General features: G+C 50.6%; 1 protein-coding gene across 4 annotated transcripts in view; it reads right to left on the reverse strand.

Annotated features, from left to right (window-relative positions):
* Positions 1-24,777, reverse strand: part of PTK7 (protein tyrosine kinase 7 (inactive)) — a 59,409-nt gene that overhangs the window by 17,567 nt on the left and 17,065 nt on the right. For 3 of the 4 annotated variants that reach the window (XM_012640887.1, XM_012640888.1, XM_012640889.1), the window contains exons 2-8: positions 6,426-6,713; positions 5,861-5,963; positions 5,263-5,453; positions 5,019-5,169; positions 3,838-3,986; positions 3,318-3,584; positions 2-135 (exon numbers count right to left, since the gene is read on the reverse strand). In XM_012640887.1, coding sequence (XP_012496341.1) covers positions 2-135; positions 3,318-3,584; positions 3,838-3,986; positions 5,019-5,169; positions 5,263-5,453; positions 5,861-5,963; positions 6,426-6,713 — 1,283 coding nt within the window. The remainder of the gene's footprint in view (position 1; positions 136-3,317; positions 3,585-3,837; positions 3,987-5,018; positions 5,170-5,262; positions 5,454-5,860; positions 5,964-6,425; positions 6,714-24,777) is intronic. The other variant, XM_012640891.1, reaches the window with a different exon arrangement.

The raw sequence follows: 24,777 nt of genomic DNA on the forward strand, positions 1-24,777 counted from the left end.
CCTCTGAGATGAGCATCTGGTTTCTGTACCAGATGACCGTGGGCTCTGGTGTGGCCTGGGTCAAGCAATGCAAGTAGCCTGGTTTGCCCTCCTCCATCTGGCTGTCCTGGGGCTTCTTCAGCCATGTGGGCACAGCTAGAGAAACGGGAAGGAAACGGTGATGGCTGATTAACAGGTCTGCAAACCAAAGGACCCAGCCCCAAGAAATTCTAATATTCCACTGGGCCCTGAGTTCGGAAACCCCAGGCTGCTCAGGGTATAACGGCAGCAGTTACTCCTTAGGGAAGGCAGAGTCTTTTGAATGTTATCTTAGTTAATTGTCACAATAAACCCCAAGGAGGTATGTAGTCCTTTTTTTTTTTTTTTAAGAGATAGGATCTCCCTCTGTTACCCAGGCTGGAGTGCAGTGGCACAATCATAGCTCACTGCAGCCTCAAACTCCTGGGCTCGAGGGATCCTCTTGCCTCAGCCTTGTAAGCATCTGGGACTACAGGTGCATGCCAACACACCTGGCTAATTTTTTACATTTTTTTCTAGGGGGAGGATTTTTTTTTGTAGAGATGAGGTCTCACTATATTGCCCAGACTGGTCTCGAACTCCTGCCCTCAAGATCCTCCCGTCTTGGCCTCCCAAAGCTATTATGATGCCACTGCACTCCAGCCTGGGCAACAGAGCAAGACCCTGACTCTTAAAAAAAAAAAAGCTAGCCTTTATTTCTGATTTCTGTCGGCAATCCCCAGCACCACAACATTCATTCTACACAAACACTAACTACTTAAGCTCCAAAATATATCCTGAATTTGACCACCTCTCACCTCCACCACCCCTGCCTCCGTTTAAGCTCCTTGAACATCTCCCCTAAACTATCACAGTCATCACTAACTGGCCTCCCTGTTTATACTCTTGCCCCTAACATTCTAGTCTTCTCAGAACAGCCATAATGATCTTCTGAAAAATCAGTCTTCTGCTCAAAACGCTGCAAGGATATCCCAACCGACTTGGTGCGGCAGACTATTTGCAACGATGGCTATAAACAGTTCTCCCTTTCATCTCTTTGCAGTGTGATGTCAACACTTTCCCCATCAAGACGCAAAGTCTATTTCTCTACTCCCTGGAATGTGGGTGGCCTGTGACTTCCCTTGTCCAGTAGAATACAGTGGAAGTGTTGCAGCTTCCACTGCTGCCGACTTGGAACCCAGCCTCCACCTGAAGAAGCCTGGGCTAGCCTGCTGCAGAAGCCACATGGGGGAGACCCAGGGCACCCTGGTCAATAGCCCCAGTCAAATGCCAGACATGAGTGAGGCATCGGGGACCAGCCAGCTGACGGTCAGCTGGCTGCAAACATGTTTGAGACCAGTCGGCAGCACACGGAACTAATGAGCAGTCCCACTTAAACCCTGCCTCAGAGTCACAAGCAAATCAATGGCTGTCGCCTCAAGCCACTACGTTTTGGAGTGGTTTGTTATGCAGCGATGGATAACCAATACATTCGGAATACAAGCCAAAGTCCTTATTACGTTCTTACAAGGCCCCATGTGATTTAGTTACCACCTCTCGGGCAACTTCAGCCACTCTCACTATCATTTATTCAACTCAAGCCACACAGGCTACCACTGTCCCTCCAACATACAGGTCCATTTCTGTCTCAGGGCCTGTCACATGGCTGGTTCCCTCCTTAATTTACATAACAGCTCAAATGTCACCTTCTACAGAGGTCTTCCCTAAACTCCCCCTGGTCCCCACCCTGTCTCTCTCTGCCACTTTCCCTATTTTTCTTCATTGCTTTACTGCCACTTAAAATTATGTATTTGTTCATTCAGTTGTTATCCTTGTTTGCTTTGTCACCCTATTAGAATATGAGCCCCCCAAGGGCAGGGCCGTTGGTCTGCTGCGTTCACTGCTGCATTCTCAGGACTGGGAACAAACAGTGTCAGCACAGAGAAGGCACTCAACACATCTCTGAGATCTCACTGACTGACTGCTGTCCCAGAGGCAGAGTGGGACCCGCGCCTCCAGCACTCAGCACCTGATCTGGCCTTGCCTGCATCACACGCTCCCTCTCAAATTCCACAGGCCCCTCCTCAGAGTGCGGCGAGGGGCATGCGGCACGGCGCAGTCAGCGTCTGCAGAATGACTGATCAAAGCTAGCAGTTCCCAGACTGGAGCACACGTAAGCATCACCAGGAGACTTGTTAAACACACCTCTGCCTGGTCCCCACCGCACAGTCTGGGTCGGGGGGTGTCAAGTGGGGCCCTGGACTCTGCATTTTTAAAAGTACCACTAACGAAGCAGGTGACCCACAGACCCCAGCTGGAGAAAGGCTGACTGTGCAGCTTGTCTTTGTCTGCATGTCACTGTGTGTCCTGAGACCACACGTTACATGTATTCTGTGGCTTCCCACCCGCATCAGGTGCCTGAACACGAGAGCACACATCTGCTGAGATTTTGGTATCCTAACAGGAATACTATCATCACAACTCCACGTTTACAAAGCCCTTCTCACATTCAAATCTTTTTCAAATTTACTCACTTGCAAAGATGTTTAGTAATCTAAAGGTAAGTGGAAGCAGCAGATTGCAAAATAGTTTGTATATGTGTTTGTGTGTGTGTCTGTGTGGATATTATAGTTTGTATTTCATATCCTTTTAGATTACCATAAAGGTTTGGAACAAGGCATGGTATAAAGAAATAAATAAACAATAAATAAATAAATCCCTATGCCTGTAGCAAGCATATACAGGATTTATCATACATATTTAGTCATATTTATTGCTTCTCTCCTTTTTTCATAATTAATGTTTATTAAAGAAATTCAGCAAGTACAGCAAACTAAAACAAAATAAATAAAAATAACCTATAATTTTGTCCACTATTACCTCCCGAAAAGGAAAAAGAAAAATCTTTTTCATCTACTTCATTTGATCTTTCCAACCACCTAGCAGGGTAGGTAGTCGATTATCAGCCCCATTTGATGGATAAGGAGACTAAGCCCTAGTAAGTGGTCACTCTGTGCCCTGCAGGCAGAGTGGGACCCAGGTCTCCAGACTCCTAGTGCATTGCTCTTTCCTCTGCAGACATTCTTCTGTGAGGGCTGTCACTATTTCCTCTGATGTACCCATCCCAGCCTCTGTGCCTGGCTCTCCACTGCCTGCTCCGACCCCCACAACTGACTTATTCCCAAGCCTGCAGGCTCAGAGCTGAAAGTGCCTCAGGTGAGCACCAGGGAAGCTTCTGTCCATCACACCCAGAGTCCAAGACCTCCTGTGACCTGGGCTCCCCCCCACCACTCCTCCACCTTCAAGGCAAAGGTGCTCACTGGCCACGGTGATGTTGACATCCTGTCGCCGCTGACCAGCCAGGTTGGCTGCGTAGCAGGTGTAGACACCAGCATCACTCTCAGTAGTACTGGCAAACACCAGCTCATGGCCCTTCTGGTAGACCCTGCCGTGGGTGGGCAGCCGGACACCCGCGTGTTCCCACCACACACTGGGCTCCGGCAGACCTTTGGGGGGCAGACAGGCCACATGCCCCTTGCTGCCAGCTGTGAACACCCGTGGCTCAAATAGTGGCATGTCTTCAATCTCTGCAGGGATGTAAGCAGGAAGGGAACAGCCCGATTACTGTGGGTCTCAGGGTACATGATGTTCTCCCACAGCAAGCCTAGGCCTTTCCAACCACAAACCCTCCCATGTAACCCTCTGCATCTCCTTTTCCTACCCCCAACATCCTCCTCCTCCCTCTTCCCTCCAAGCTGCTTTCTGAGTGGAAACAGGAGCCTATGTGCCAACAAGGTCAAAGGCAGCCCCCAACTCAGTATCCCAGACCAAGAGACCCACCTGCCAGGTGAAGCGTGGCCTCCAGGATGACAGGTGGGCCCCTCTGCCCCTGGCCGATGCAGCGGTAGACCCCTGCATTGCGTGGCCGGACCTGGGTCAGCAGCAGGGACCCATTGACAAACACTGTGGCTCTGCGAAGGTGGGGGGGACTGCGGAGGGGAGAGAGCGCTATTTGGAAGAAGTGGCCCATAGGCCTCCTGCTAGAGGGGAATGAGATGGAACCCCAACCTGCAAAGGTCGGAGATGTAGGAACAAATTGGCCAGGAACAGGGCAGAGAGAAGGAAGCTGACACTCCACTTTGGTATGTGTGTATGTGCATGTGTGTGCATGTGCATGCCTGTATGCACTTGCTGGTGTATGTGTGTAGGTGTGGCTCCAACTAACTACAAGACACTCGGCTTTGGAAACAATGAGGTAAACAGCTACAAGTGACAGACAGGGAATAATCAGCAGTGTGCAACTGTCAAGAGAGAGGGGCCACCTTCCCACAGGGCCAAGCCGAGAAGGCATCCAGCTCTAGGGGTCAGAATCCCCTGGGCCATACCAGATGAACTGCTGATGATGTCCTCGGGGCTGATGCCAGGTGGGATTCACGCCTCTAGCCTAGGAGCCACACCCCCAAAAACCATGGTCATGTCTGACACCACAAAGGTACCCTCTGCTCTCCTAGAGCCTGGGTAAGGACAGAAGTCCCTGTAGAGTGGTTGGAACCTTCTAGCACCTTCTGGAAGTGTTTGCTTCCTCCAGAAAATGTGTGTGTATGTGTCTGTGTATGTGTCTGTGTATGTGTGTATAAGGTGTCTTAGCCATCCTGGACCTTGCTATTTAGACTATAACCACCTAGGTCCCATGTCCCTTCCATCCCTGGGTCTCTATCCATCCCCACCATCCCAGAAGACCCATGTAGGCGAGAGTAGTGGGTAAAGAAGTAAAGCCACCGTTAGCTCAGAGTGCCTTTGTGCAAATTGGAAAAAGATGCCCTTCCCCAGACTCTTCCCTTTGTTAGACGATTTTGTTAACAGTAAAATACTCTACTGCCATCTGCTGGAAATTTGGAGTAATACATGTAGAAATCTATGATGGCTGTGATATGAATCCTACCCATTCCGGAGAACACACATGTGCAGTACACAACCAGTACCATTATACTGGACGGCTCCCTTACCGACAGATGCCTTACCGACTGCGGTTAGTGATGGGAGTCTCATCCTCAAAGACCCACTGCAGGCTCGGGGGTGGCTGGGCTGAGAACTGGCAATGGAACATGGCCTCCTCGTTCCTTGCCACTACCACGTCCTGGGGTGCCAGCACCACCCTGGCAAAGCTTTCATCTGGGGCAGGGGGAAGTATGGGAGCGTGAACAGGCAGGGTGGCGAGGCCCCTCCCATCCCCCCTCACCTCTCGCATCCGCACCCCAGGCTCACCAGCAATGCTCAAGGTGAAGTTATGGCTGCTGCAGGCCTGGCCAAAGGCATTGTGGGCACAGCAGGAGTAGAGGCCACTATGCTCCGGGCCAGCCGGCCGGAGAGTCAGGTTCCGCTCCTTGCTGCTGACTGTGTGGTTGCTCTGACCATCAGAGAGCGGGGTCCCATCTCTGAACCACTGGTAAGCTGGCCTGTGGGGCAGAGAGGGTCAGCAGCGGAGGCGAGGGGTACACGGTGGCCAGTGGAGAGGGTATGGAATCAGAGGGTCAGGGCTGGGCCCCTCGGTTTACAAATGGAGAAACTGAGGCCTGAGGAGAGGAAGTGACTTGCATAAGGGCACACAATTCAGGGAGAATCAGATTGAGATTCTAGATCTCTCGCATCCCAGAATCCAGGGATGGATCACTGCACACACCACGTGGGCCTCCTCAGGTCCCCTGGGCTGGTGTGGGCAGCATCTGGGGAGGAGTGAAGAGCACTGTGGCGGCAGAGGGAGAGGTCACGGGATGAAGTGAGGCCCATCTGCACAGTCTAGGACTTGGGGAGAAGGCCCTACCTGCCTAGAATAACACCCCCTACCCCCTCCTTGCCTCCTTACCGAGGGTGTCCATCAATGTGACAACGAAGGGTGACCTGGGTCTGTGGCTGGATCTCAGCTTCTGAGGCTGGATGCTTCAGGACCACAGGACCGGCCTCGATCCCTACAGCAGAGGCCACGGTTGCAGTGAGGGTGGAGCAGAGCAAGGGCGGGAAGGAGGGAAAGGAGGACAAGCAGGAAACCACGGAACCTTGAGGCTCGGGAGCCAACAGACACGGGGATGCCCCACGGAGCTGAGGCTGGGGATATCAGCAGCAGATATCGAGCACCCGCTCGGTCCCTGGCGAGTTGAGCCTGCCACTTGGCCAAAGCCTTGACTGCCCTTTCCGTTTGTGAAAGCATCTGGCAGATAAATGGGCCTAAGACTTCAAGGAAAAATATTTTTTGAAAAAAATTAAACTTTTAACTTCCTCTTATCCACACAGGCAGAAAGAGCTGGTGACAACTACATTCTGCCTGTCCCATTCAACTGGCAACGGGAGGAGCCGAGGCAAAGGAGGGGTTCCCCGGGGCTCAGAAGTTGAGGGTCTGACAGGGGGACTGGGCACAGCCCTCTAGCTCTCACATTTGATGTTGAAGGAGGCGTTGGCACTGCGGGCTTCCTCTCCAGTGATGTCATCCCGAGCCACGCACTGGAAGTTGCCGGAGTCCTGCAGCCGGTCCACAGCTGCAAAGCTCAGGCTGCTGCCCTGGGCAAAACGCCGCTCAGTGTCCTGGACGGGGGCTCCGTCGAGCAGCCAGTACACGTGCACCGGGCCGGGGGCCTCGACTTCACAGCGGAGCAGTGCCCGGCGCCCCTGCAGCGCATCCTGGGAGGACGGCTCCTTGATGAAGACGATGGCTGCCTGGGCACCTGCAGATGAGGACATGGGAGAGGCAGGGTCAAGAAGAGCTGCAGCCTCTGACCTAGCACAGGACAGGAGGAGGAAAGGGGCTGTGTATAGAGGAGGTGTCCAATGATTGCACGTGTGAAGGATCACGATGCCGTAATTGCCAAGTGTCCACAGAGGAACTTTTAAACTGTGTGGGGTGCTCTGCTGGATACAAAGACGCAGTACCCTCCCCTAAGAGGCCCCAAGTCTGGAGGGGCACACAGAACAATTCTAGAGGACACAGTTACGGTCATGTAAATGCCAAATGAATGTCGTGGGCAGTCAGTGCCTCCAGAGCACAGAGGAAGAACGGACCTCTGAGGGCTGCGTGGTGGATGACCACGCAGAAAGCCTTCCTACAGGAAGAAAGCCTGGACCTGCAGGGCCGGACCACAGGAGGTCTTGATGCCAGGTTAAGGGGCAGGGACACTGCAGGCACCTGTCCCCACCATCCACAATCAGGAGGTTGAGCAAAGTTAAACCAGGACCCAAAGAGCATCCTGGAAAGATTACCTGCACTCATAGACCGCCGAGGGTGCCTGCACCAGCGGGTGCCACAGGTTGGGGAAGCTTTGAATTCCACCCGCACATGCTCTGCAGCCCAGCGTTACCCAGGGCCTTCTTTGACGGAACCCACCCATCACCAGAGAAGCCAATATTCCCTAGAAACCTGGGCTACTGTCAAAGATGCGTCAGGGTCACCCGCATGTCTTCCTTTCTATCCCTGAGAATCCACCTGTGGCCAAGGTCAGCTTCCCTGTGCTCAGTTGAGAGGTGAGCTAAGCGGTTCCAGGTTTTTAACTTAAGTCCTTTCTCCTCCTGCATTGCTACAGTTCAGCTCTGGCCAGGGCCAGGTGGCCACCCATGGACAAGGAGATCCCTGGAACCACAGCCAGTGGGAACAAAGGGAAGGTAGGAAGCCTGCGCTGAGCAGCAGATGGGTTAGGGAGGTGGAGGGCAGGGCCAGGTTACTGCAGCAGCAGGAGTAACACACTGGGCTTTGTTCCTGGCCCACGTGGGCGCCTTGGAGCCACTGGGCCTTGAACACGGAATAGGCGGTGCCTCCTGCCCCCCCGGCCCCCTCTTCCCCCTCCCTGCTCCAGAAGAAACAGGCCACCTGGACTGCTACATGAAGAAGCAGGCTCTGCCTCTGGCCAAACTGGGCCAGGCAAAGGCAGGAAGGAAGAAACTAATAGGGCTCTCCTCGTCCCGTCCCAGACCTAATCTTTTTTTCCCTCCTCCTCCTCCTCCTGGAGACTAATCTCGACCCAAAGAGCACCCTTCCAAGTCCATAGAGGTGGGGTTCAGTTCTTTAGGGCATGAGAATTGGCCTCCTCATAAAGTCGATAGCAAGACAAGTGCAGGATCCCCCAGGGCTGGGTCCACAAGAGGGGCTGGTCCATCTTGCAACATTCTCCAAGGCACTGGCCTGCATCTCCCAACACGAAACACAGTCATGGAGCCACTTTGGCACAAAGCACCCCCATAATTACTTCTAAATGGGGCACTGCTGGTTCTCTGGGTGGGACAATTCTTCATCATGCTGGGCTATCCCACCTACCATTCGAGTTAACAAATCTGCCCTCCAGGCACTGCTGAGCACCCCCAGCCACTGTGACAATCCAAACACACCCCTACGCATTTCCAAGTGCTACACAGGGGTACAGCCCTGCCCCTGCTGGGCATTATGGTACAACCCCTCTGTGGTACAGATGGGGAAACCCAGGTCCAGGTATATGAAGGGACTTGGCCAAGATCACACAGCTCATGTGTGGCAGAGCCAGGACCATGACCCAAAGAAGCCAACTCTAACTCCACACTCTTCCCAGCCCCACCGAGGGACAAGGAAGCAACCCTGGAAGTATCTGATCCTACGATGGAAGTCACATCCCCACGATCACAGCCAGGTAGTGAGGTAGACACACCTCTTGCAGACAATGCCAGGCATATAAAGGCATATGGCAAACACTGGTTGATCTGACGAAACCTCAAAGGAAGTATAAGGTAAGAACTGGAGTATGGGGCTGGGCATGGTGGCTCATGCCTACAAACCTAGCACTCTGGGAGGCTGAGGGGGGAGGATCACTTGAGGTCAGGAGTTTGAGACCAGCCAGAGCAAGAGTGAGATTTTAGCCACTACAAAACACAGAAAAATTACTCAGGCATGGTAGTTCGTGCCTGTAGTCCCAGCTACTTGGGAGGCTGGGGCAGGAGGATTGCTTAAGCCCAGGAGTCTGAGGTTGTGAGCTATGATGACGCCACTGCACTCCAGCCCAGGCGACAGAGCAAGATTCTTTCTCAAAAAGAAAAAAAGAACTGGCATATGAGATACTTCCTGAGTACTTCTCATGGCACAAATAGGCAAATTCAGACTGGGACCCTAATGGGCCTCTGCAAACGTGACTCACCAAAATCTTGGGAACCTCAGCCCAGAACCCCAGGATGCTCGTCAAAGACCAAAGAAAGATCACCTGCCCTCAGAGTGTGGGCAAACCCCCGCTTCCCCACTCTGCTTCCGCAGACAGGGTGGGGAGCCAGGAGTGTCGCTCTCGCAGAGGAGCAGCCAAGGGCTTGGACTCAGGCTGGTTGGGCTCAAATCCTGCCTGTCACACTCGGTGTGTCCGACCTAGGGCAAGTACTGCAGACTGTGCCTCAGCTTCCTCTGCCTCTCGCGAGGTTGCCATGCATTGTAAACATGGTAACATGTGGGAAGTGCTTTGGACGGAGTTCACCTTCAGTCAACGGCAGCTACCGTTAGTGTTCTCACGATCACCCTTCCTGCTCAAGGACTCAAATTCTAAGATGAGAAGGCTCCCCCTTCACCAAGACTCAGGACCACTCCCATACCCTGGACAGGGAAGGAGCTGCCACAGCAGAGAAGTCTGAAAGGAATAATCAGGTGGTGGGTGGGATGGAGGGACAGGGGCCCTGGGGTGGCAGGAACCGCAGACCACCTGTCACAGAAACTCGAGCTGGGAGAAGAGACAGCATGACTCAGAGGGACCCCAGCTCAGCCCCAGCCACCCCCACCTCAGCCTCCAGCATCCCCTCCCGGGGCTGGGGCTGGGGCCGGGTTGCTCCATAGCTGTGGTGAGAGATGCTGCATTCCCAGACTGCCACTCAGAGCCCCCTGCACCCCCACGACAGGGCCTGGGAAACATCAAAGCCAGCCCCGAGGGGCCTCTGCCCTGACGTCAGCTCACAGCAGGTCCTGGTTAGTGCTTGGCTGGGGCAAACTTTAGATGTTTCCAAACGCAGGGAGAGCAGCTACCAGGCCTGCTCCAAGCCCCCGGTCATGAGGCTCCTCACTCAGGACGTGGCCCAATGCCGTGGCACCCATGTTTGCTCAGGGGACAGCCTGGGATGTGCCCAGTGTGGCCTCCTGCATGGCTTGCAGGAGGAGATGCTGGTCTGTTGTTTTGTGTCAGGAGAAAGGGGCAGGAGACTCCAAGGCAGCGCTACAAAACCCTGGCAGAAATGTCAGTCTCCAAGAAAGGAGGGGCTGGAACGTGAGGGACTTTCTACTTCAGCTGTAACCAGAAGTTCTGCCGATACCAACAAGAAATGGAGGACAGAAATGACAGGCGAGGAGGAAGGCTTGTGGGGATCAAGGTGATACAGTCACCAGCACATTCTGTCCCCCCTCCCTGACCTGAGGATGCCCCCAGGGCTGTGGCCTAGCAAAGGCCTTCTCTGGTGGCACACTGATCCTGGGCTTCCCAGGGCTGCCCCCGTCTAACAGTCCGGCCACGCCATACGTCGCCCCTGCCACACCCATGTCCTCACGGAGACATACGGCCACGTGCCCCTCAAGGCAGCCCACTCCACGCAGCAGCTTTGTCCCTGCTGCTGCAAAGCAATATCACCTTAGTGCAGCCTCTCTGTTCCCTTCTCCTTGCCATGAAATGGGGACACCAGCCCTACCAGGCTGTGTGAGGACTAAGTGGGTTCACGTACACAAAGCCCACACATGGAGGGCGCTGCTTCCCAGGCGGGAGCCTGCCCTGGGCACAGCGGGCCAAGAAGCCCCTCAGCAACAACAGGCAGGAAGAGCCATCTGCCCACACCAGGCGCCAACCCCAACAAAGCTGGAGCTGCAAATGCCCAATAAGGACGTTTCTCAAGCCATTTCCTTAGCTCCCTCACAGCCATTTACATGCAGACACTCGCTCGTGCCTGCACCTCCAGCCCCAGCCCCTGGAGAAAGGGCCGTGTGGGCAGCAGCCCAACTCCTGCACGTCCTCCACCCCCCGCCCCCTGCAAGCATCTGGTCTGGTGCCCACCCTCCTTGCTGCTCTCTGGGCTCCAGGCCCAGCCAACCCATGTGTGTATATGTGTGCCTGTGTGCACATACATATGTGTAAACACAATTGTTATGGAGAGCAGAGAGCAGCAGGAAGTTTTTCCTAAGTATTCCTGCTCTAAGTAATTTCAGCTGCTTCAGCTCAAGTACTCATCTCATCTGAGCCACTCAACTACCCCATTTCTCAGAGCCTAGTCCTGCTGGTCTAGGAAAAACACCACCGCCAGGACCTGTAAGGCCCCAAAACCTGCCAGACACCACTGGTTGATTCTATCAACCTCCTCTCCCTCCCACTGAAGAAAGTTCCATCCTTCCAACAGATGCTCAGGACCAGTCGGAGATACCAAGACCCTCGCCGAGTGAAGAACTTGATGGTACAAACCCAAAAGTCCTCCAGGAGTGTGCTCCAGAAAGGGACAGGGATTTTGCACGGCGGCGGGTGACTGTGTGAGCGGCAAGGTCAGCCAGCCATGTCTATGTGGCTGACTCTTCCACACTGGGACAACACTGAAGGCTGTCACTGGCTCCATGGCCTGGGTCCCTGTGGGGAACATCCTGAATTCCAAGGGGGCCCTAGAGCTCAGACAAAGGTGGCTCACATCAGAGCACACACAGATGCCCAAGGGAGAGGTTTGCCAACTTCCCAGTCTGGGGCAACAGCACCAGGGTCCAGGCCAGGAGAAGCACCCCTCAACCCGAGAAGCACAAATGCTCCAGGTAAGGAGTAGCCCCCAAGCTCCCTGACCTACAGAGGACAGGCCTCCTCACAAGTCCCCGCCACCTGGAAACTCTACGGGGACCAAGTGAGAGGCGCCACGGTGCCTCTGCAGTCACTGAACAGCCTGCCCAGTCCTCCTCCCCAAGGGGCCGGCACACGGTGCTGCAGACCCTCAGCCCTCGAGGATTTGACTGGAACACTTTCAACTGCCCCAGCCATTCCAAAGGTTCCATGGCTCACAGCCATCGGTAATTTTGTGAGGAACGAATCTCTACTGCTGCAGGATTAAGCCACTTGGATGAACAGTAAGGCCAGTCATTTCCCAGTTCACCCAAGTTGGCAGAAACACAAAATGCTGCAGGGGTATTTGTGAATCTGGGGATTTGGAATGTCCCTCTTTACTACCACCAGTATACTACATGGTTTTAGCACAAGCAACCCAGACTGTCTGATGATGAGGCCAGAATGTAAGGATTCAGGGGTCGCCGAACGTGGACCACAGCAGACCACGAGACCCAGCAAGCTGCACAGCACAAAGTTCCAACCCCCTTCTGTCTTCCCAGGGTCTGCAAAGACCCCAGGTTCACCAACAGGAGCCTACAGCCCTCCAAAGTCCATCCCAGCCCTTGCTCTTAGCAGGGCAGGAGGTAGCAGAGCCAGGGACCTTGTTGAGTTGCCCTGTCCTGGGATTTAACTGTCAATATCTGGAGAGGTTCCCACATCCAGACTGGAGAAACAGAACAAGATCACCAGAGACCGAAGCGGAAACAGCCTAGCAGATCAGCTCTTTCACCTTAGGCAAAAACCACAACTCAGACCTGCCCACCCCACTCCTGGGAGGCCCAGAAGAGGCAGATCAACCTCTAACAGCAGGAGTAGGGCCTCAGGTCCAACATTATGTGGTATCCGAGCATGGAGGGACAAAAACGCTAGCTATAGATGTGGCTTTAGGTGCTTTCCAGCCAGAGGCCACATCATCAGCCTCTGGAGCCTGCCTGTCTTCTACCAGGGCTGGAAGGGTTCTATCCAGTACACACCTCTCACTCTTAGTGACCCTTAAACGGCTATGGTGTCTCTAAGGAAGCGGCAATGAATGAAATACCCGGCTGGGGTGAGGAGGTGTCATCAGCTAAAAGGAACAAGGGGTAGGAAAAAGAACCTGGGTTCTAGTTCTAATACAGCTACTAGCAAGTAGTGCAGTTAGACACAGAGGGCCCACTCCCCAGAACGCCCCCCGCAACAGCCTCCAGCGCCCATTTGGCAAATGTGGGGCCAGGCCCTGGAGGGATTAAAAGTGACTTTCCGAACAGCAGGTGTTGGGGTCTGAGGCAGCCGGGGGCTGCAAACAGGGATCCAGCATCACTCTGATGAGCCATTCCCAGCTCAGCCCCACGCAGCTGCCCCAGATCTACTTCTGCCTTCTAATGCCCCTACTGCCCCAGCCACATGCTTGCCCTGAAAGCTCATGGCCTTCAACACCCCAATACTCCCGCCTCTGACTGGGGGCTGTATCCCCCAAGCTATGCTGTAAGCTCGAGGGGAGGGCAGGCATTTGCCCAGGATGATGCTTCAGTCCCCCTTGTGGTACCCGGGCCACACAGTCATACCCCTTGAGTATCTGTGCAGAATGAAGTCACTCCAGTGTCTATCTGACCTGAAACCTCATCCTACATCTACCTTTATTGATCTTGGTTAACTTAATTTCCACCTCTGGGCCTCAGTTTTCTCACCTGGAAAATGGCAGCCTTGAACCCAATTTTATTGATTCTTTCTCAGCCCACAGGCCCTTATGATAGAGAAATAAAATTTTATGTTTTAAGTACAGACACACACAAGTCTGCCTATTTTTCTGGGAAGTTAAAAAAACCCAGAAGTTCTAAGGAGCTGTGGACCCCACAATTAGAATGTCCTTGAACTAAGGAGATCCCTTCCTAAGATGAATGCCAGGAAGGGGGCCCAGAACAGAACTGCTAGGGGGAGCCACAAGTTGTCTGCACCCTCCATGCTTGGGGACAGATCCGTTCTCAGCCCAAAGGAGAGAGACAGAGAGAGAGAGAGACAGACAGACAGCAGCCAGCTGTCTCCAGAGGACGTCAGTGAGGAGCCTGAGGAAATAATATACATGCCAGGGAAGGTGACAGGGCTGCTGGACTGGAAGACTGGGAATCCAGCCACAAGCCCCAGGAAGACCTCAGTGCTCCGCCAGTGCTCTCAGGGACCCAGAGAAGACAAGGAGCCCAGCCCCTCACTACCCAGGGAAGATGGAAAGGGACCTGCTGTGAGCTCCGCAGCCATTCACAGGAGGGGCCCGGATCTAGGGTGCCTCCAGGTGTGTGGCTCCCGGGTGCAGTGGTAAGGGGCTCTGGGCCATGCAGGATCCTTCAGAGTCCATGGAGAAGAGCGCCAGGGTGGAGCCTGGGAGTCAGCTTCCCCTTGTCCCTCCTGCAGAGGCAGGGAGCAAATGAAATGACAGGCCAGGTACCACTACCTTGGACCACTTGGACCAAACCTTAGTCTGATGATGCATTTTCAACACAGGCTCAGAAAACTCTATGACACGCCATTTTATGAGCTCTTTGTACCCATCTCTGCCTCCCACTTCGGAGGCTAATAATCCAGGCAGATGAGCACAGCCCACAGATCTAACCCGAGTGGCCACAGCCAAACTCCCTGCAGCAGGGAGGATCCATTGTACTCCCCACCCTTTACCATGCCCACACCCCAATACTGCCGAACACCTGGAGGCAGGGAGGGGTCATGGGGTGGCCTCAACTCCACTCGAGGAAAATCCTCCAGTGGCTTCTAAAGAAGTTAAAATGCCCCTAAACCTACTCTGTCCACTACGGTAGCCACTAGGCACATGGGGCTATTTAAATTTAACTTAGGCCGGGTGGTTCATGCCTGTAATCCTAGCACTCTGGGAGGCCAAGGCAAAAGGATCGCTGCGGTCAGGAGTTTGAGACCAGCCTGAGCAAGAGCGAGACCTTGTCTCTACAAAAACTAAAAAAATTACCCGGGCGTTGTGGTGTGGGCCTGTAGTCCTAGCTACTTGGGAGGCTAAGGCAGGAGGATTTCTTAAGCCCAGGAGTTCAAGGTTGCAATGAGCTGTGATGAGGCCACTGTGCCACTCTAGCCTGGACGACAGAGCTAGACCCTGTCTCCAAAAAATAAAATAAAAATAAATATATAAATTTAACTTAATTAAAACGAAAATTCATTTCCTCAGTTGCACTAGCCACATCTCACATGCTCAAGAGCCACACGTGGCTGGTGGCCACCGTACTGACTGGCATAGATAGTGGAACAGCTCCACCCTCAAGAAAGCTCCCCTGGGCAGCACTGCCCTTGCTCTCCAATACCCGCTTCTTGCCGGGCCTCGTGCATGGATGCATTTCTAATCCAAAGAACCCTCAACGCCAGTCAGCCTCATTTTACAGACAAAAGGAAACTGGAGTCAAGGATATCCTAGTAAATGGCAGGGTCAGGAACTGCCCCTGGACCTGTCTGGCTGTAAGTCTGCGTTCTTTCCACGATGCCACGCTGGCTGTTTCTCATTTCATTCACTGATTCCCTTTCATCCACACCCCCCCACAACCATTCTATTGTGTTTAAGGTAAATCCTTTTGTTTGTATGTGCTCTTACACAACGTGATTGCAGGTATTTTTCATTTGTGCGAATGGTCTTGCAATATATCCCACCCCCTCTGTACTTCTTTCCACTCAGCACTACGTCTTGAGGCTCCTCCTTCTACATCCTGCTATTCTCCCTGATAGATGAATGTACTGTTGGGTTTTGGGGGGGAAGAAGCGTATGAATTCCTTTTAAATGAGTAAATGGCTGAACAGAGCTATCCATAGTTTGAAAATCAGTCTTTAAATCTATGCCCTCCTCTCTGTGCCCCCGAAACCCTGCTCTGGCCTCCATCGCTGCACATATGCCCTCAACTCCCGTTTCCCACTCCTCTGGTGTTCTCAGAGCCTGGTGTCTGTCTGTCTGTCTGTCTCTCTCTCTCTCACTCACACACACACACACACACACACACACACACACACACACCCCACCTTCCCCTGTTCCCCTTCGTCCTCTCCCCAAGCCCATAAGTCACTAGAGGCTGGACTTCAGCTGGTTTCAAAGGGATAAGAGAAAGTCAGTCTCATACTTTTCTACTTAGAAGTGCTCTGCAAACCACTTCCCGGAGCAGACAAGAGTGGGGAATGTGAGGAAATCACTTTGCTATGTTGTGATGTGGAAAGCACGAGCCTCTCAGAGCCTGCGGCGGCAGGCTGCATTTGCCACACACCCGGGGACACGCGGCAATGTTTAGCACATGTGTAGGGGGTGAACGTGCCCCTCAGCAGTCTGGCTGTCCCCTCCTCACGAGGCAGGGCCCAGGAGTCAGAGCCACAGACCATCTCTCAAAGGCCCCCTCCCCCCAGCCTTCCCTTCCTGTGGAGCACAGTGTCTCCACCTGTCTGACCAACAGCTGTTTCCAGAAACCTGCCCTTTTCTCCAGGGAGGGGTCTTAGAAAGGGTTGCTCTGTCCAGGTCTTTAAGGCCAGACTTTAGGCCCAACCTGGGACACAAAGAGAAGACTCCAGACTGAGGGAGGAAGCAGGAAGGTGCCTGGAAGAGCCATGGGATTGAAGAGGCAAGGGTGCACTCCTGGACCCAGGCTCGAGGAGGGGGGCATGGGGGCAGGATTTTGCGCAGTGCCTACTGCCTCCTTCAGAAGATAGATCCACTCCTGCGGTCACCAGAGAGCCACCTCTGCTAGCAACATGGCAGGGAAAATGTTGACTACAACAACAGACAGGAGAGGAGGGGAAGATACCTTGTAGTAGTTAACTGCAGCCACGATCACTGCTCAAGTATTGCTCAGAGGTAACAGAGTCTGCCCCAGTGTTGTTAAGTGAGGCCTGGGGGGTGGGGTATGGGGTCAGCGGCCTGGGTTAAGTGGACAGAGGAGGAAGTAGTGGAAGGCAGGCCAGCTGCTCAACTGGAGTCAGACCATCAGATCTTCCCAAATACTTACCGGACTCCTTACAAACACCATTTTAACGCTTAAAATATAAACTCTCTCATTAGGCAAAAACTAATTTTATTCTTTTATTTCATCTCTTAACTGGATTACCAATGATGTGTTCCTTTATTTTTAAGGAAAATAACCAAAAAAGAGTCATACTTTTAAAAAATCAGCTGTTCAGAAAAAGCATGCTAGCTAAAGATAGCAAAATAAGTATTTCAATCTCCAAATCAATAACAACAGATGAAAAAAATACAAACCAATGAATAAAGGACAGAAACAAGTCCTTGTAATTTATTTTTAAAAGCACCAAAATCTTGCAACTCATCACCAGATGCCTAAAGCCTAAGGACAACCTACTCTGAGGGAAAACATTGTAAAACATAAAGCACACACAAAAGGCCGAAGAAGAAAGAGCTCTTAAGAGGAGCTGATGCAATAACTGAACTGAATAGCCAAAAAAATGACAGAGACTTAAAGTTTATTTCATGCCTACTCTGTCGATCTCTAAGTCAGGGTCTGGGAGGCACCAATATCTGGCTTCACTTAAGTCTGGAACTGGCTGTGCCTCCATTCCAGAGGGTGCCTCTTACAGACCTCCAGAGTCATGCAGACAGACAGGGGAGACAGGGAGATGAGATGAGGGGACCAGGGAAAGGTGGGGGTGGGGAGAGAGAGACTGACAAACTCTCAAGAGAGAAAGAGACAATGTGAGACCCCAGACCCTGACAAAGGGAGAAGATGAGAAATCCACAGGCAGAGACAAGGACAGAGACAAACTGAGAGACAAAGACTGAATAACAGGAGTCACAGGAGACACAGAGAAAGGGACAAGACAAAGAGCACACGCATGTGCACATACACACATGCAAGCACACAGCCCCGCATTCACCCCAGCTGCCCCTGGCAGGTCTGTCCTGTGTCTCTAGTAGGGGGCCCTGCCCCCCGCCCCCCACCATCACCCTGACCATAGGCCTCAGGACTGCCCAGGGCAACACCAGACACAAAAGGTTACAGCTTGTCTGTAGGTGGGAGGCCAAAGGGAGCAAGATGGGAGGGGAGGAGCCTCTATATATACCAGATTCAGACCATTTATAATGGACAGCCCTCAAATTAGAGGCTCCTGGTAAATAATTCACCAGGAAGAGTACAGTACCTTCTTCCCTGGGCTCATCCATTATTCATCAAGATAAATGTGCCATATTATTATACTTCCTGACATCTAAAATGGTCTGAGCCATTAGGCCAGGAGTAAGACGACAGCAGGGCAATTTCCACCCAACGTTTCCAGAACCCCTGACCCTGCAATCCTGCTACTTTTGGAACTTAAGTCTGCTGCTCCTCAAGCAAGGGCAAAGCACTCAGCTTCCAGGAAGAGCCAGGCCTGGACTCACACTGGGAGATCCCAAGGACAGGCCCACACCCAGGCCAGCCCTCAAGGGCCTAGTGCCAGACAGACACAACTGTACCAGGAAAGGCCTGAGTAAAACCCCTGCGTCCACCAGACCCTGGGGGTTTTCGCCCTCTCAAAGGGAAAAGGAAAACACCTGTTTGTATCTGTCTAAGGGAAATACTGTTCTTAAACAGCTCAAAGAGTTTGATTTTGATGCCAAATGAATGCCGACTATCAAATGCACAAAGACCTGCATCCTAGACTTGGCTCTCAGCAAGTCATCCTGTTCTTTAGGCCTCGGTTTTCTCACATGTAAAATAGGCTAGTAACACCTGCTCTCCATTGTGCAGCGCCACCCCAGCCCCATGATGAAATGCCTTTGGGAAGTTTGAAGAACTACACAGCTTTTAAGGCCCAGGCATATAGTGCAGGATGAAGATGCGGTCAAGAGCTCAGACTGAAGCCAGACCATCTACACCCAAACTTCCACTCCCTCGCTTATTAAGAGGATGACCTTGGACAAGTTGTTTACTGTTTTTGTAGCTATACAAAACGCTGGACCGGGCACAGTGGCTCACACCTGTAATCCTAGCACTTTGAGAGGCCAAGAAAGCAGGATCACTTGAGGCCTGGACTTGGAGACCGGCCTGAGCAACACGTTGAGACCCAATCGCTATAAAAATTTTAAAAAATTAGCTGGGTGTGGTGGCGCACACCTATAGTCCTAGCTACTCAGGAGGCTGAGGCAGGAAGATCACTTGAGCCCAGGAGTTTAAGGTTGCAGTGAGCTATAACAACACCACTGCACTCTAGCTCAGGCAACATTCTGTCTGCCCTAGGCACCTCCAAGCAATGCCCTGCTTGTGTTCCTAATAGGGGTGCAGATTAGCAATTGCTCATAGTTTCATCCACTCCCACCAGAAGCTGTTCAAAATAGAAGCACCTCAGCTGAGCAAGGTGGCTTGCACCTGTAATCCTAGGACTTTGGGAGGCAGGAGGATCACTTGAGGACAGGAGCCTGAGACCAGCCTGGGCAACATAGCAAGATCCTGTTCCTACAAAAAACTTAAAAATTAGCCAGGCGTGGTGGCATGTACCTTAGTCCCAGCTACTCAAAAGGGTGAGGCAGGAAGATAATTTGAGCCCAGGAGTTTGAGGCTGTAGTGAGCTATAACTGCACTACTGGACTCCAGCCTGGGCAACAGGGCAAGACCCCACCTCTAAAAAAAAAGAGAGAGAGAAAGAGAGAGAGCGAGCGAGAGAGAGAAAGAGAAAAAAATTTAAAATAACATTCAACACTGGTGAGTATATGGAGAAAATGGTCCTACTTTGCTGGAGGAAGTAATATAAATTACAATAATTCCCTGCTGGAAAATGGTTTGGTAATATTGTACCAATGTCCTAAAAAATTTGTGCCCTTTCTCCTTGGAGAAGTGGCTGATTCCAGTTTTGGGGCAGGAAATGTACAAGATAAGCCTGGAACTCCATCTTACCATACAAGGAAACAATCAAGGACTAGCAGGATCTCATCAAAAGGTACAGGGCCAGCTTGAAGAGACTCCTACCAGTCAAAAAGACAGGACCATTTAAGCATCCATAAGGATAAGAACCACATCTACTTAAAAACATCAAATAAATTTAACATACCTGACTTCATAATGATGCTTAAAACAAAAAGCCTAAAGCTACTCATTGGCCACCTTTGAATGATGCTAGAAAACCAATTCATTGTTTTGAAAACAGGTAAAGAATCAAGCATTTATTTTCCTTTTTTTTTTTTTGAAAAAAGGGCCCAACGGTGCCCAAGCCAAAAGGCCAAGACCACAACCAAACTCAAAGCAACCCCAAACTCCCAGGCTCAAGCGATCCTCCTGCCTCAGCCTCCCGAGTAGATGGGACTACAGGCATGTACCACCACACTCCGCTGATTTTTCTGTTTTTTTTATAGAGACCAGGTCTCCCTCCTGCTCAGGCTAGTCTTGAACTCCTGGCCTCAAGCAATCCTCATGCCATGGCCTCCAGGCGTGAGCCACCACATGTGGCCGAGGTGTGTCTTTAACAGAAGTTTCCAGCTAATAAACAGAATATTATCATTTTACTACCCTAATGAATAATGGATCTAGCAATGATTATTGATGGCTGCTAATTCCAGAGAGACAACCAGATGTTATGTATCTACTCAGGGAAGTATACATAAAGGAAGAAAAAATTTAAATCTGAACCTGACGAAGCCTTAAAATCTAACTTTCATTATTTAAAGGAAAAAAAAGTTTAAGAAGCTTTCTAAGATGAATTTGGAAAACAAGACAGAAGTTAGATAACAATGTGCCACCAACTATGAACACACATCCTCTCTATATATCTTCTATTGCTCCCATAAATGGCTACTAAAACCTAATACTGCCATTTCACATTTCATATGCTTACAACTTTGTCTTCCCTACTAGATTCTAAGCTCCCTGAAGACAACAGCTGACCTCACACTCGTAGTCTCCTCCACTACAGGAGCCTTGCCCATGGGAGGTGCTCAGGAAACATCAGCTGATTTGTGGTGGTTTCACTGAGCCGGATAATTCAGTGATGCTATTCCTACAGGATGTGGAACCAGCAAGGTCAAAGCCCAATATGGGATCCTGGTAGGCAATTACATTAATTATCATTACTAATTCAACAAACATTTATTTAGAGCCTACCATGTGCCAAGTACTCCATAAGAGTACGGGGGATAAAGAGGGAAAAACACACAATTACCACCTTTAAGTGTCTCAGTTCAGTGGGGGAGTCAGACAAGTAAATGTGTAATTACAGTAATAGCTAACACTTACTGACTGCTATGTGCCAGGCACAATTCCAAGCAGTTTAACCATATTAGCTTGTTAACACTTACACCCACCCCATGAGGTAGGTACTACCATCCCCGTTATGCAGATGAGGAAACTGAAGCACAGAGAGGTAAAGCAACCTGCTAAAAGTCACACAGCTGTTAAGTGATAAATGCAGGAGTCACCTGGCTCCAGAGGAAAGCCCATTGTAATCCCTAGGCCTTACTGTGTTACCATACGGAATGATGGGTGGGTGCAAAGAGTGCATAAGAGAAGCCTCTGAGTCAGAGGCGGGGATAAGGGATCAGGGAAGAATCCCAGAAGAAGGGTCTTCAACACGAGCTTTTAGAAGGAATGGGGCTCGGCAAATAGAACAAGTCAGAACTACAAGGACGAGGCAGGGTCAGAGAACCCGAGTAACTTGGGATGCTCAGAGTTTAAAGGATGAGAGGGAAGTACAGGAAGCCACTAGAATACTGGTTTGGGGCAGGGAGGCAAAGGAGGTGAAATACAAATTTACCCTCCTCAGGCTGTCCCCCAACGACAAATCACTGCCACAGTGAGTCCCTGTTTCCAAGGAGGGGTTGCTAGAGTAGAAAATGGACTGAAGCAGCTCTCTGTCATGGAAAGAGCAGCAGTGGCAGTCACGGAAGGCAGGGGGTAATGCCATACCTCCTCTATTAGCTTCCTAGGGCTGTCCTAACAAATTACAACTGGGTGGCTGAACACAGTGGAAATTTATTCTCTCACAGCTCTGGAGGCCAGAGTACAAAATCGAGGTGTTGGCAAGGTTGGTTCCTTCTGGAGGGCTCTGAGAAGGAGTATGTTCCATGCCCGTCTCCTAGCTCCTGACGGCGCCGGCAATCCCTGGTGTTCCTTGGCTTGCAGACACGTCACTTCGAAGTCTGCCTCCGCCATCACAGAGCCATCTTCCTTTGTCTCTATGTCTCTTCTCCTCTTCTCATTGGGCACCAACGGTCATATACAATTAGTCACCTTAATGGATTAATCTTAACTTGATTATATCTGCAAAGACCCTAATTCCAAATACAGTCATATTTACAGGTACTGGAGCTTATCTTTTTGGGGGGACACAATTCAACCTATTACGCCTGCTATTCTGCAACTTGCTTTTTTTACTATACAGTTAATCATGGGTATCTTTCCATGCCTGATTACATGGTTCTAGCTCATTCATTTCAACCGCTGTATATTACTCTACTACATCAATTACCCATAACCTATTTATCCAATACCCTAGTAATGGGCATTCATATGGTTCTCAATTTTTCTGCTATTATAAAGAATACTCCAGTTGAATCTCTCTGTACAGGTACCTAGGGACACTAATAAGAGTGCTTCTTTCTATAGGATGACTTCCAAAGAGAATGGAAACAAAGAGAATATAATTTCAAGTTTTTGATAAATAACAAATTGCTCTTCAAAAAGGATGCACTAAGGCTGGGTGTTGTGGCTCATGTCTGTAATCCTAGCACTTTGGGAGGCTGAGGCCAGAGGATTTCTTGAGGCCAGGAGTTCCAGACCAGCCTGAGCAAGAGCGAGACCCCATCTCTACAAAAAACAGAAAAATTAGCCGGGTGTGGTGGCGTGTGCCTGTAGTCCTTCCTAGCTCCTCAGGAGGCTGAGGCAGGAGGATCACTTAAGCTCAGGAGTTTGAGGTTGCAGTGAGCTATGATGATGCCATTGCACTCCAGCAGCCTGGGTGACAGAATGAGACCTTGTCTCAAAAAACAACAACAAAAGAATGCACCGATTTATGCTTCTTTAATAACACTGATGCTCAATATCTTTGTCAGTCTGAGTGACTTTGTTTTAATTAGCATTTTGTTTGAGACATTTAGTTTTTCCTTAACAAGACAAAGCAATCTGTCATATTCACTGGTTAGCTAAATTTCTTATTGTCCATTTTCTATTCAACTTTGTTGCCTAGTTTTTTCTTGTTTATTTTTTACTGTTACTTTTCTCTTATTAATTTGTATTCAATAAGATCAGAAATATAAGCCCTTTTCTGCATTATATATGTTCATTTACTACCCCCTCCCAATAGTCATGAAATTATCGCACACCTACTATGTGCCAAGCATTGTTCTAAGTGCTGAGGATACAGCAGCGAACAAGACAGTGAAGGTTCCTGTTCTCAATTGTTATTTAACTTCTTGGAAGAAACATGTTTGGCCAGGCATGGTGGCTCACGCCTGTAGTTCCAGCACTCTGGGAAGCTGAGGCGGGAGGATCACTTGTGGCCAGGAGTTTAAGACTAGCCTGAGCTACAGCAAAAACGAGACCCGTCTCTACAAAAAATAGAAAAAAATTAGCCAGGTGTGGTAGCATGCGCATGCAGTCCCAGCTACTCACGTGGCTGAAGCAGGAAGATTGCTGGAGCCCAGAGTTTGAGGCCACAGGGAGCTATGATGATGCCACTGCACTCTAGCCCAGGTGACAGAGCAAGACTCTGTCTCAAAAAAGAAAAGGAAGAAAGGAAAAGAGGGAGGGAGGGAAGCAGGGAAGGAGGGAAGGAAGGCAGGAAGGCAGACAGGCGGCCAAGCAGACAGGCATGTTTGCATATGATTGGGGCTGAAAAATAGATAGGGAGTAACTTTTCACCAGCACCCCTTCCCTGGAGGGAAAAGCCACAGCCCCAGGCATTGTTCTAAGTGCTGAGGATACAGCAGCGAACAAGACAGTGAAGGTTCCTGTTCTCAACTGTTATTTAACTTCTTGGAAGAAACATGTTTGGCCAGGCATGGTGGCTCACGCCTATAGTTCCAGCACTCCGGGAAGCTGGAAGGCACCCAGGGCCTTCAAAGGTTAAGGCTGTGAGTTCAGAGGACAAAGTTTTAAGAACAATTCCTCCTCATTCCAGGTAGAGGGGAGTATCATTGAAGCCCTACTTCTGGCCTGACTCTATCTCCTTCCACAAACCCGGAGAAGGGTGATGTCTGATTGGGTATGTTTGGCTCTGACTCTTCCTTGCCCCGCCGCACCCCCGGACTTGGAGGGGGTCAACCTGACCTGCAGATAGCACACATTTTATACGGATTGCCTACACACGCGCGCACACACACACCCTCCAGCACTGCTATGACAAGGGGGTAAATTTACCTAATTCAGGGATGAATGAAACAAATTTATCCTCTTCAGATTAAAGCCTGTTGTTCAATCTAGCTTTTATCATTAATAAAAGTGATACTCTGATCTCTATCTGTCCAGTCCCTGTGTGTCTCTGCCTTTCTCCCTCTCTCCCTCTATCCCCCACTCCCTCGATTGGTTTAGAACTCAGAAGGGAGAAAGGTATTTATTGACTACAGCAATATTTTTCCATTATATTGGTTTATGCCTCAGTATTTTGTTTTATTTTTATTGATTCTGTGAATGGATAAATGTTTCCATTGCATTTTCTAAATGGTTACTTGCTGACAAGCAGTAAACCTTCTGGGTTTTGCGTGGTGGGTTTTATATGTGGCCAAATGAGCAAATTCTATCATAATTGGGTTTCCCATGTAAAAAATGGCACCATCTGCAAAGAATGTTAACTTTGACTTTCATTCTTTTTCTTACAGTATTATTTCACCTAGAATTTCCAAAATGTTAAATAGTAGTGCCTTTATTATTTTAATGTAGTGACTTATTTTAATGAGAACAGTATTATATTTCATTTTTTTTCTTTCTTTTTTTTAATAGAGATGGGGTCTCGCTCTTGCTCAGGCTGGTCTCAAACTCCTGAGCTCAAACAATCCGCCCGCCTCGGCCTCCCAGAGTGCTAG

The sequence above is a fragment of the Propithecus coquereli genome, unplaced genomic scaffold (assembly GCF_000956105.1).
Source record: "Propithecus coquereli isolate 6110/MARCELLA unplaced genomic scaffold, Pcoq_1.0 Scaffold158, whole genome shotgun sequence".
NCBI classification, from domain to species: domain Eukaryota; kingdom Metazoa; phylum Chordata; class Mammalia; order Primates; family Indriidae; genus Propithecus; species Propithecus coquereli.